The sequence below is a fragment of the Monopterus albus genome, unplaced genomic scaffold (assembly GCF_001952655.1).
Source record: "Monopterus albus unplaced genomic scaffold, M_albus_1.0 scaffold19.1, whole genome shotgun sequence".
Lineage (NCBI taxonomy): Eukaryota > Metazoa > Chordata > Actinopteri > Synbranchiformes > Synbranchidae > Monopterus > Monopterus albus.
In genome coordinates this window covers 1,667,986-1,681,280 of record NW_018127899.1, presented here as the reverse complement: position 1 = coordinate 1,681,280, position 13,295 = coordinate 1,667,986, and the positions used below count along the sequence as shown (strand labels likewise).

The 13,295-nt window shown below is 43.5% G+C and overlaps 1 protein-coding gene across 1 annotated transcript in view; it reads left to right on the top strand.

Annotated features, from left to right (window-relative positions):
* LOC109956334 (solute carrier family 23 member 2) overlaps positions 1 to 10,112 on the top strand; it is a 24,527-nt gene extending 14,415 nt beyond the window's left edge. Inside the window, exons 8-12 of the mRNA XM_020593341.1 lie at positions 1,484 to 1,737; positions 4,514 to 4,678; positions 5,452 to 5,560; positions 8,934 to 9,029; positions 9,108 to 10,112. Coding sequence (XP_020448997.1) covers positions 1,484 to 1,737; positions 4,514 to 4,678; positions 5,452 to 5,560; positions 8,934 to 9,029; positions 9,108 to 9,283 — 800 coding nt within the window. The 3' untranslated portion in view covers positions 9,284 to 10,112. The remainder of the gene's footprint in view (positions 1 to 1,483; positions 1,738 to 4,513; positions 4,679 to 5,451; positions 5,561 to 8,933; positions 9,030 to 9,107) is intronic.
* Positions 10,113 to 13,295: the final 3,183 nt, after the last annotated feature.

Here is a 13,295-nt window from a genome sequence, read left to right as displayed (position 1 = left end):
CGACCCTCTCGTTCACCGGGGTAAACTCCAACACATGGCGGCTAAGCTGGGGAGCTATGAGCAAGCCCACACCAGCCCGCCGCCTCTCACCGCGGGCAACTCCAGAGTAGTAGAGAGTCCAGCCTCTCTCAAGGAGTAAGGTTCCAGAGCCCGAGCTGTGCGTGGAGGTGAGCCCGACTATATCTAGCCGGTACCTCTCAACCTCCTGCACAAGCTCAGGCTCCTTCCCCACCAGCGAGGTGACATTCCATGTCCCCAGGGCTAGTCTCCGTGTCCAGAGATCGGGCCGTCGGGGCCCCTGCCTTCGACTGCTGCCCAATCCACTATGCACCGGCCAGTCCAGATGATGATTATCTTAACTGGGAAGCAATTGGCAGTCTGCTTTGTAATTTATATGACCTTATTGTGTCTTTCAATAAATGTACATAAAATAATAACATTTAAAATGGAATCAAGTTAAAAGCATCGCTAAGCTTTCTGCATACATGTTGACTTACTGTATGTCTGCATATGGCGCACTGAGCATTTTGTGACCACTGATTGCCAGTGGACACCCGAAGGTCTATGGACTCATGGATGAATTGGTGTATAACTGTATTCTGTGAGATGAAAACTTCTAAAATTAATCTGCAGTTTTTTGGTTTGTACAGAGGCTTGTATATGAGTTTTGCAACCATGTTGTGAAGAACTGAACTTCAGCAAACCTAATCAAGCTTTTAATCCTATACTGCTGTACGCAGGTTTTGGGTTATTAGAAAAAGCCAAGCGACGCCTTAAGAGCCAGTGGCTGCAGAGAGCTCGTATTCCATGATCACCTGTTGATCGTTTGTGTGAGGATACCACCGTGGATTTTCTCCCTTCATCTGCACTCTTCTGTAAATGTACCAAAACTTCCAAAGACACATTCATGGGAGCCGAACACAAGAATACAGACAAATGTGACTTTTCTCATCAACACATAACTTTATTTTTTGGATAACAGAGAGTAGAGAGTACAGAGCTGATATGTGAAGGGTCTGTAATATAGTCATGGTCTCCATTAAATCTCCATCTCAGGACTTGCCAGTCTCTACTCTTCCCAGTTTGTCCATCATGTTTACAAGTAACCTATTTGTTTCTGCTTGAATTTATTCACTGCATTAAACTCTTGCAAAACAATCTTAGCATGTTATTTGGATCTGTTGTTTGTATAGAAGACGAAGTAAAATTGGCATCATGTGTCATGCAAATGTTTGATCTGGCAGATGTTGTTGACACTGCTGTCGACAAATCCCTCAGTGCCTAAGGAGTCAATGACAACTTTGGCTTTTAACATTTTAACCCCTGGGCTTCTCAGGTCATCTGGTAGCAGCCTGCTGGCCATTCACTCGGTCAAACGAAACATGGAACATTAATCTATTCTGCTACCCAGACCTGGAACAACCCTCGTTATGTCTTTAGTGATGAGTATGGAAACAAAAGTGTGCTTATTTTGTCCCCATAGGTCAGTGGGGTATGCCCACAGTGAGTCTAGCTTCAGTGTTGGGTATGATGGCAGGGGTCTTGGCATCAACCATGGAATCAATCGGTGACTACTACGCTTGTGCTCGCTTGTGCGGTGCCCCTCCACCACCGACTCACGCCGTCAATCGAGGTATCGCTGTGGAGGGCATCGGCTGCATCCTGGCTGCACTGTGGGGAACTGGAAATGGCACCACCTCCTACAGCCAGAACATTGCTGCGCTTGGCATTACCAAGGTACACGTCATATTAGTCTTAAAAGTTTCTTAGTACTCTTTAAAGCTGCATTCATTTCTGGCCACTGGGGGGCAAAAAGGATTCTGTGAAAGGCTGACCACCCTACAGTCCTAAGAATAATAAGTCATTAGCTAACATTTTAGCAAAGTTGCTTATTTATACATCATGTAGACAAGCAACATTTGCATCTATTTGGAGTCATTTTCCTAGTGACTGGTCTCACTCAACTGCTATTAAAGATGCCTGACTAGATGCTCACTTTCTTCACCAGCTAGTAGTTAAGTTTGTCTGCCAGTTGCTGCTGGACAGGCAGCATACAGTGGATTTATCATCCCCTGTTTAGGGAACATAGCTGCCTGCTGCTGATGGAATAGGCTTGAGGAGATCGCTGAGGCTGAACCATAAAGTGGACATTACATCAATCCAAAAGAGTTTAAAGAGGCTAAAAGCTTCACAGTGCTGCAGATGCAGTGACGATACTCTGGGTTTAGGAATCACACCTTTTATATTTCACACAGTCATATAAGTCTACCTATAAAGAAATAAAAATATTTGTTAGCTCAACTTAAATATCACTTTGTGTAGGATTTGAAAATCCCATATTTTGACATCATCAGGTGTATTGATAGCAGTTGCAGTGGTAGTCCGTGGATTAAGGAACAGGGCCCCTTATACCATTAGATCTGCTCTGAACCTGGTCACTTTCTGCACACTATCTGTTTTCTAAGGCGTTCGACACCCGGCCCAGGTGAGGCTCTTCATCCTCTTATTATTTGGATTACTTTATGTTGTTCTACTTTGTTGTTGTGTTTTATTTGTCCTGCCCCCGGTTCTGTCTTTCTACAGACAAACCAGTATGCCACTGAAATAATTTGAAAAGTGCTGTAATTGCTTATGAGCCGACTGACTGTAACTCAAACACTGACAGCATAAACGTGTAAGTCTTATTCTTCTCACAGCCGTTTTTCCTTACTTATACTACCAGTGCCAGATTATCTCTGAATTGCAGGACCAGTTACCTGTATCCTGACAGACAAATACTTGTCACTTCATGCCTCAGTCAGTGAAACTCCTTGAGGTCTGGCAGAGCACTTTGATGGTTAACTGCCCTTGGAAGAATCCCTGCTGCTGTTTTCAGTGTCGGTAGATTACAATGAAAACTTCAATGGGCTTTTGTAAACTCAGCCCTTCAAGGACCTAATGAGAGGCCAACAGGGTTCACATCCTACCCAGAATGCACTGTCATCTCCAGTTATCAGTTCCACTGCACAATGGAAGATCCAATAGTAAGTGATTATAAATAAATAATTTAAAAAATATATTCAGGTTTAGATTTTAGGTCAAAGGATTAGATAGTAGGGAATCAGTAATCATTAATTGTTCCAACTTTAAGGCCTGTTTGAGGGCAGCTGTTTGATATGATCATCATGGACTTTACACACACACAATGCAGGAACTCTCATGTGCTGTGTTGTATATATTCTACACACATGATGCACACAGCTACTGTATGTACTGAGTGTCAAGTAGAGGGGAATGAGTTGAGGTTAGTGAGTCTCACTGTCTGAACTGCTGACCAGGCTGAGGATTTAAGTGAAGGTCATATATAACTGGAGGAGGGGCTGCTCTGTGTCTTTATACTTATTTCACAATTTTTTGCAAAACACCAGAATTCAACTGAGAAATTTCAACTTGTGGAAACAAATACTTTATTAAAAAATAGCCATACATTCGATTCTTTTGTCTATATGAAGAGGTATAGAATATACTGGAGATGTATACTTATGGAATTGAAACAACTTCATTTTGGACAGCTACAGTGTTGGTCATTAACCTGCAGATATATCAGGATAATTACTATAGAGTCTGAAGTGAGAAACACCACTATTCACATGTCAGATGTCAACTATATCCTGTTAAACTATTGCCTGTTTTCAAAATGATTATCTTTATTATCACCAAACCAGAGCCCATCAATATCACTCAGATGAGAACATGTATAAAAACGCTTTGCTGTATTCGCTTGGCAACCAGTCACACTGTTCATGTTGAAAAGGTTTATTATGTCTTTATTTGCATATTAGTGGAGTATTTTACTAGAATGCTATGTAATACCCAGAGTCCAACAAGACATTACAATGACTTGAGACATGATATTTCTACTTTGAAATTCCATGGCATTACATTCTTTTTTTCTTTTTATAATTAATTCTTTTTGTTACATATTTTTCCTTGTGGACATTTTGTATGACTTCATATAATGATAATTGTTGATCTTGCTTTTTGCTTGTCTTTAATGACTTTTGATAAATCTAAACATTAGTAAGGGACTGACTTTAATGAATCTTTTTAAATACATTTCTATGTGTGCTGACCTCAGTAGGAACTCTATTATGTTCATATTAATGAAGTCACTGACATCAGTTCGTATGCATGGCGTTCTTTGTGGGTGGCTGTTTGCTTTGCCTGGCAATGTTTGAGGACAACGAGTACAGAGATAATTTGGGATTTTTGCTTTTGATCTGCAGTTTCTAGAAATGGTTTGACAAATGTCTACATCACTGAGTCAGGGTGTGTCAGTTTGATATGTTTAATCCTGTTTAAAATAACAGCCTGTCTTTAGGCTGTGCTGCTTCCACCAAAGATTAAATCATATGCTACCACTGAATGTTTTATGTATTTTGCAGGCTTCTGGTAAAAATAAAGCCAGCATGGTGAGAATGATGGATTAACCCATCACACCAGATAACAAGTGCTTGTGCTCACTTTATGCCAGGTCGGCAGCAGACTGGTCCTCCAGACAACTGGTGTTCTCATGATCACACTGGGGATCTTTGGGAAGTTTGGAGCGGTTTTCATCACCATCCCAGACCCAGTTATCGGAGGCATGTTCCTTGTTATGTTTGGAATGATCTCAGCAGTGGGGATATCCAACCTTCAGGTAAGCATTGTTTCCGTATGGTCACGTATCACGTTCTGTGTGCTGGATACTTTTATCCAACTCACCAGCTGTATGGAGTATAAAGACTCCGCTCTCTTTTGAAAATCAAGACCCTGGGACACAAAACATCCACCCTGCTGAGGGGTTCTTGAACGAGACAGTTGTATTCTAACAGCTATTTTGTTTGCATTAAACAAATACAGTTCCCTTGAGGTGTCAAAACCTTGTGGGAGCTACAGTATATTGTATTTACAAAACAGTTGCTTATTTTAATCTGGGTTGCAACAATAGTGTGCTTAGATTTAGCTTATGGACAGGAAGGCCCAGTATCACTTTTCAGTTTTTCCGGAAGACCAGTGAAAGAAATCCTCAGTGGGAAAATACATTTAGAACCAAAGCTAATGGAACAGAGGCTAACTCAGTAGAGGGCATGCCGACTCTTTTATTGATCAACAGCCCCTCTCAGATTTACTGTATCATGGTCGTACAGGGTAATGAGGCAGGAAAAAATCTTCTCCTTCCAGTTAGATTAACCTTTCAGAGTACACTGTGTGTTGACCCCAGCCTGTTATGACCACATAAATGCCAATCCTGCACCTAAATAGAGTCCTGGATCTTTTCTAATCATATTTTGGTCAACTTTCAAAACAGAGATGGCAGCCAGCTGAGACAGAACAACAAAATAATCGATTGCTTCTGAGAGTTAATAAATCATTTTTAACCAGGTTGTATCGCATAACCCTTCCCCTGTCTCTTTTTCTGTCCTCCTCCAGTATGTGGACCTCAGCTCAAGCCGTAACCTCATCATCTTTGGCTTCTCTACCTTCAGTGGCCTTGTCTTGCCGACTTGGTTTCACTCCAATCCAGGCATCATTGACACAGGTGACTTTCACAAAGGCACACACATAAAAGTACATGTGTGCTCACTAGCTCTGTCCCCTAAACCAGGAGTTATAAAACTGTTCAAAGCCAGGTAAGAATAAACTAGTACAGTCAGAGCCAACAGGGAGGAGGTAACTGAGGGCGAGGTGAGTCGAGGTCCAGAGTAGAAACCAGTCGATGAGAGACAGGAGACAGAGAAGCAGGATGTTGACCATCTACAGGTGCTGCCTGGAGAGTCTTTGGTGAAACAGTTTTTACAGTCTGGCAAAGAGCAAGTGAAGAGAGCCAGTTTATAAGATGGTTGGTGATTACACTGATAGAAAACAAGTGTGTCACTGGAACTGGCCAGGGCACGTAAAGTTGGAGCAGAGACTGAGCATGACAGGGAGGCAGACATATACCAAAATAAGAGCCTGTGACAGGAAGTGCCATGGATCGTGACAGCATCATAAGTCTGTCTTTTTTGTTGGTGATAAAACTGTGATAGAATCAGTAAGCAATGTAATAAATAAATAAGTCATGTTGATAATATTTTTGAGCTGAATGACATGGTCCTCTGTCAGTGAGCGGGAGAAGTGTGCTCCCACTGCTCCACTTACAGATTACCCTTGACGGATGGCCTAAGCTCCTAAGGTTAAGGTGTTCCCAGATTCTACAGGCCCAGATGGCAAACACCTGGTTACCTTTAGTCTTTATCCTAGATCTTAGAGTAGCAAGGAGAACCTTTTTAACTGTCTTACCTGAGCCTGAATGTGTTTTTGTGTTAGTTTCATTTACTCTAAATAGGCTGTTTGAAGATGAGGGTCACTGCAGGGTGATTTAAGCAGGCTTTTCTTGACCATACATGACATTAGCTGCATGGAGAACAACCACAGATGTGCAGTGTTGGAAACTGTCAAAAGGGGGTTTCTTGGTTTTTGATTAACAACATCATGGACACATTTAAAATACTAGCCAGCCCAACCAGCCAAATACTAAATATTAAATAATATTAAAAATACGCAGGTTACCACATGGCATAAATTTTCATACCAGGTTTTTAATGTTATAGTTTTCATACTTACTTGTGCATATTAGTGCAGCTATTTCTGACTGACTTTCAGGAATTTTTAATCATTGTTGTTCCTCAAAAAGCACATGTTTTTGACTGACAACTGCCCTGCTCCTGCCTGGACAGCTGTAATGTGGTAAACCCATCTGCTACAACGCATACATTGTAAAAAAAAAAATTCCAGCAGTTATTTACGAATTCCATTTCCAATGTGGTTGCTCATGAAAAGGGTTCAAGTGAGAAAATTAGGGTGCTGAGGTGACAGAGGGCAAATGTCTTATACATTTCCACCCAGGTTTAATCCGGGTTTAACCTGGGGTTGACTGTGTGCTCCAGTGTACACAAATGTCTATGGCTGCAGTTAAAAAGCCGGCGGATTACATCTCTGTCACTTTAGCTAGTCAGGTGAGTCGCTAGGAAAAGCCAGGCGGTCAAGGAAAAAGTGGAAAAAATAAAAACAAACTTAGACAAAAAGAAGTGAAACATTTCTGCAACGCTGAAAAATTCTTCAGCTTTCCTAAACATAATGCAAACATGCACATTCATATAGGTGGGACCCATTTACGCAAATCAGACATCTTAGAAATAATTAGAGATCAATCACAGGCCATCAGCTAATTATTTCTTTGCTTTTGATTACACATTGATCAGCTGTAGGGTGTCTTTGTGGTCCCTCCTATGAAGTCCTGTCAAAAGAGCAATCCTCCTCTCTGCAGACATAAGACCTTGAGCCCATGAGTCATGTGTGCGAGTGTCTCCCTGGAAAGTGCTAATCCAGAGTTTGACACTGGGTATGAGGGCTTGTCTGGTTTCTTCAGGTCTAGGCTGCTTAGCTCTCAATCCTTTTGGCTAGTCCCCATGTCACTGACTGTAATCTGCCCGACTCAGATAAAGTACTCCTGCCCCCAAGTTTTTCCCCACCATCAACACTCTGTTGCTAACTCCCAAGAAGCAGTCTGTCAGTGCTCTCTAAACAAACTGCTGCTCATCCACATGTCTTTAGATGTACAGGATGTGGAACTTAAAATCAACTCATTGGGTGCTGTGAACTTTGACAGCTGCCTCTTTGGGCAGGAAGTGTGTGTATATATATATATATATATGAATGCGTGTGTGTGTGTGGATGTGTTTTTCCTTCTGGGGACTTCTTCCTGACTCCATACCAACTCATGAGGACCCATTTCACGGTGGGGACCTAAATTGAGGTCCCCATGGGCAAGAAATTGACTTTTAGGGTGGCAACATGGTTTAGGGTTAGGATGAGGTTAGGGTTAGGTTAAGTTTGGGGTCAGGGTTAGGGTTAGGCAAGTAGTGGTTCTGGTTAAGGTTAGGGTTAGTCTACAGGAAATGAATGTAAGTCAATGTAAAGTCCCCATTGACTACGAAACATAAACTGTGTGTGTGTGTGTGTGTGTGTGTGACCACTCGTGTCTCATGGAGGGTGACACTCATCCTCAAAGAGACCACTCCCATCAGTGACCCTCGCCAACATCTGCATTCATTAGGTTTCTCCACTCATTTATTCAGGTTCTTCCTTTAATTTCTCACCTGTCTCTGACTGACCTCACATAAGTCGGCAACAACTGGGTCTGAAGACTAAAGTTTAAGAATGAAAAAGTATAATAAAATCTGGCATTGTGGAGTTGAAAAGAAGTGATCTGACCAGACCTCCATGATACGTTCCTCTTTTTGCTTGAAGCTAGCAACTTAAGGCTACATTAGCATTACTTGCATAACATATCCAAACCTCTGTAGTGAGTGTGACTGTCTGCAGCACACTGTACTTGTGATCATTTACAAAGCACAAACTTTAAAACAAGGTCAGCATTGAACTTAAAAATACACTGTCAGTGAATATAATCTGGGAGTTGCAGGATATCAATGTCCGATCGATATTCTTGTGTGCCGATATTGTTTGAGCACCACAAACCGATCACATAAAAAGTCTTGTGCCTAAATGACAGTGTCATTATTGGACATGTTTGGGGAGTTGAAATGTATAAAAGTATATGTCTCAGAGGCGTCAACACAGAGATATGGGTCATTTGGCAAACAAAGCTAGACAGCAGGTATGAGATCCATCCAACAGATGGATTGGAGCCGCACTGTGGGTGGATCAGCTCCTACAGCATTTACTGTCAGGCCCAGTTTTTGATGATGTTTGTTCAGGAGAGCTTGTCTTTCTCTATTTGAGTAAACTGACCTCTGACCTCTACGTGGAGGAGTCTAGAGTAAAGATGATCTCTCTGTAAGACTGATAGTTGTCAATATTTCTACAACTACTGGAGGGTAACATTTGATTATCCTCTTCTCTGTCTGAAGGAATAAAAGAGCTGGATCAAGTGATTGTAGTGCTCTTCACAACACACATGTTCATTGGAGGATTCTTTGGGTTCATTCTGGATAACACCATTCCAGGTATGACAAACTTTATCTGTCAAAATATCAGACAAGCGCAAACATCACTATGAGCCACCTGTCTTTTTTTTTTCCCAGGCACTGATGAAGAGAGAGGCATCAAGAAGTGGCAGGACAGTGTGCATAAGAAGAGCGAAACCATGTGTGAGCAGTCCTGCCATGATATCCCTTTCTGCACCAGAGCTTTGAAACGGTTTAGATGTTTCCAGTACCTGCCCTTCCTCCCATCTTACAAGATAACAGGGGACAAGTGATGAAGTGCTAAATTATAAGGGAGCATTGTCGCTGGCCTGTTAATATAATACAGTCGAGTATTCAGTTAGAATTGAAAAATAAAGTAAAACTGGGGAATTGCATAACAAACAGGCTTCTGTCCTCACATGAACTTCACTGGCACAAAAGTAATTTACATTATTTTTCCTTTCATAATAAACCTCACCATGGGGGGACACGCCTCTGACACCTTTCAGTTCCAGTTTCCTCCCACAGTCCTAAAACATGCAGGCTTGTTGACTGACTAAAACAATCTAAACCCTTAAAGCTTTCATTGTTAAGACAGATACAATACAGCTGGTTACAGTTTGCCTTTGTAGGTAAGTGAAGTCTTTGTGCAGCCTGGGGACAACCAGCTGTGGCTTCAGCCTCCCAGTCTGAAATAGCAACTCAGTCTGGACTGCTACCACATAACACCTGGGTACTGATGTGTGCTTCAGTGTACTACACGCAATCATGAGCGAACAAAACATAATTCACTGTGAATGAGGTTCTATTACATATTATATAATCTAAATCTTTAGCACCACAAGTTAAATTGTGTTGTACTCATGTACAGCATGACAGATTTAAATGTTTCGATTGAATTTCTAGATCGAAGTGATGTTTCCTTATAGGTGAAGTTTGACAGAATTGATGCTGCTGTTCGGCTGAATGTGTTCACACATCTTCTCTAGGAACAGTACGTCTCATCAAGGACAGTAACTCACAGAAACCGATAATTAATGGTAGGCTTTTACTGAAATGTTACTGTGATACACATTTCATTTTTTTCTTAAATTTTTAAATGTGATGTTTATATGTGTAAGATCAAATATGTCATTTTAGAATTTTTAATCATTTCTAAAGTTTTGTTGTTAAATAAATTCTGAACTCAAGGATGTTAATTATATTTGTCATTCATTTCAATTTGAGATATTAGCTTAGATTTCTTTATTTTAGTTAGTATTATTGAGCATTACATTCTGTCTTTATTTGCACCTCCATCTTCTATTTACATGATTGTTTGTGTGCACATTCTCTTTCATTTGTCACAAGATTCCCAGCAGTAAAGTAAACTATACTGTAATTAAGTTCAAGATAGCATGCACTGTAGGGCAGTTAAAATTAGTTCCATGTACATAACATACATACATAATAATTTATACTTGGATGCTTCACTATGTAACTTAATGTAGCACTGCATGAAATTCCAAATCACTCTGCTTCCTCTCCCTGCTCCACTGTATCCATGATCTGCCTAGCTCTTCAGACATTTGTCCTTATGAAATTGAAATAAATGCAACAAAACTTACTGATAAAGCAGAAATAATTAAAAATCTTTGACTGGTCAATCCTGCTCAAAATCTTTTAGAAGCTAAAGTCTCTGCTCAGTGAGTCTGGGTCACACGGGGCTTCGACAACGCCACATTAAGACATTTTGGAGCATCCATCCATCCATCCATTTTCCTCTGCTTATCGGGAACCGGGTTGCGGGGGCAGCAGTCTAAGCAAAGATGCCCAGACTTCCCTCTCTCCAGACACTTCCTCCAGCTCCTCCAGGGGAATGCTGAGGCCCTCCACCACCCTGAAGAGGGTATAGAGCTGGTCCAGTGTTCCGTGGCCAGGACAAAAACCGCATTGCTCCCCCTTCTTGAAAAGAGGGACCACCACCCCGGTCTGCCAGTCCAGAGGCACTGTCCCCAACTGCCATGTGACATTGCAGAGGCGTGTCAGCCAAGACAGCCCCACAACATCCAGAGACTTAAGGTACTCAGGGCAGATCTCATCCACCCCCGGTCCCTTGCCACTGAGAAGCTTCTCAACTACCTCGGTGACTTCAGCTTGGGTGATGGATGAGTCCACGTCCGAGCCCCCGGCCTCTGCTTCCTTATCGGAAGACATGGCACTGGGGTTGAGGAGATCCTTGAAGTATTCCTTCCACTGTCTGGCGATGTCCCCTGTCGAGGTCAACAACTGCCCACCGCAGGGAAACAACCCTTCCGGAGGCACCGAATGGTTTGCCAGAATTTCTTTGAGGCCGGCCGATAGTCCCTCTCCATGGCCTCATCGAACACCTCCCAGACCCTAATGGAGGTGGAGAACATGGTCCATTCAGACTCAACATCTCCAGTCTCCCTCGGGATCTGGTCGAAGCTCTGCCGGAGGTGGGAGTTAAAGATCCCCCAGACAGGGGGTTCTGCCAAATGTTCCCAACAGACCCTCACAATACGTTTGGGTCTGCTGAGTCTGTCCAGCTTCCTCCCCTGCCATCAGATCCAACTCACCACCAGGTGGTGATCAGTTGACAGCTCCGCCCCTCTCTTTACTTGAGTGTCGGGCGTTCCTCCCAATCACATGCCTCCAGGTATCACTGTTGTCGCCCACGTGAGCGTTGAAGTCCCCCAGTAGAACAACGGAGTCCCCAGTCGGAGCACTTTCCAGCACCCCTCCCAGAGACTCCAAGAAGGCCAGGTACTCTGCAGTGAGAGATCTATCCCCGGCTCGAAGGCGCAAGGAAACGACCCTCTTGTTCACCGGGGTAAACTCCAACACATGGCCGCTAAGCTGGGGGGCCATAAGCAAGCCCACACCAGCCTGCCGCCTCTCACCGTGGGCAACTTCAGAGTAGTGGAGAGTCCAGCCTCTCTCGAGGAGTAAGGTTCCAGAGCCCAAGCTGTGCATGGAGGTGAACCCGACTATCTCTAGCCGGTACCTCTCAACCTCCCGCACAAGCTCAGGCTCCTTCCCCACCATTGAGGTGACATTCCATGTCCCCAGGGCTAGTCTCCGTGTCCAGCGATTGGGTCATCAGGGCCCCTGCCTTCGACTGCTGCCCGATCCACTGTACACCAGCCCCTTATGAATCCTCCTGCAGGTGGTGGGTCCACGGGAGGACATCCCCACCTTGCTCGTTCGGGCCAAGCCCGGCTGGGCCCCGTGGGAAAAGGCCTGGCCACCAGGCACTCGCATTCAAGCCCCAACCCCAGGCCTGGCTCCAGGGTGGGACTCCGGTTGTGCCATACCGGGCGATGTCACGGTCCTTGATGTTAATTTTTTCATAAGGGGTTTTTGAACTGCTCTTAGTCTGACCCGTCACCTAGGACCTGTTTGCCTTGGGAAGCCCTACCAGGGGCATATAGCCCCCGACAACATAGCTCCTAGGATCACTCGGGTACTCAAACCCCTCCACCACAATAAGGTGGCGGTTCAAGGAGGGGCATTTTGGAGCAGATTTCTACAATAACAATATCTCAAAGAATCAGCACATTTCTTCCACCATTGGGTACTGAGGTTGAAGTTGATTTCCCTGTGAAACAAGAAAAAATAAATAGATAATAAAGAAATAATCCTGGTTTATTTGAACTGCAGCTGTCTGTGTTGTAGCTCTGAGGGCCATGCCAGCAGTGCACTCTCCATCACTGGAGTACCAAGTGTGAACCTCTTACAGTTTTCCCAACAAGCATTATTTTTACATGAATTACACTACTCTCTGAGTGACTGAATGTACCCAGCTGTTATCCTTATTTCCAAGACACTGTAACTGTCAAGTTCCTGTCTCAGCCATGTGGTCGGCCCTTCTTTTGTTGTTTCCACTCCAGCCACCAGATGTCCTCTGACTTTTCCCCTGTTCCTGATCACCTGACTGTGCCCTGCCCACCTGCTCCTCATTCTCTCATTGGCTACTCAGTATATATACCAGCTGTTTTCCTTTAGCACTTTGTTGTGTTGCCTTTGAGCTATATCTGTTACCTGTTCAACTGGCAGGTTTTCTGTTTGGAGTTACTGGACTTCATTTGTTTGTTTGTTCCCCTGGGCTCTTTCCTGTGTTCAGCTCTGGAACTCCCCATGCTGTGACAACTCTGCCTCTGTTTGGTTTTGGTTGGTTTGACAGACACAGGTGGTGTTCCTGTGGTCTCTGCTCTCCTCTTCAGCTGAGGAGGACAACCTGCTGCTCAGACTGGGACCTGCTGATTCCAGAAATGGAACAATAGATGTCTCAACAGAGGAATG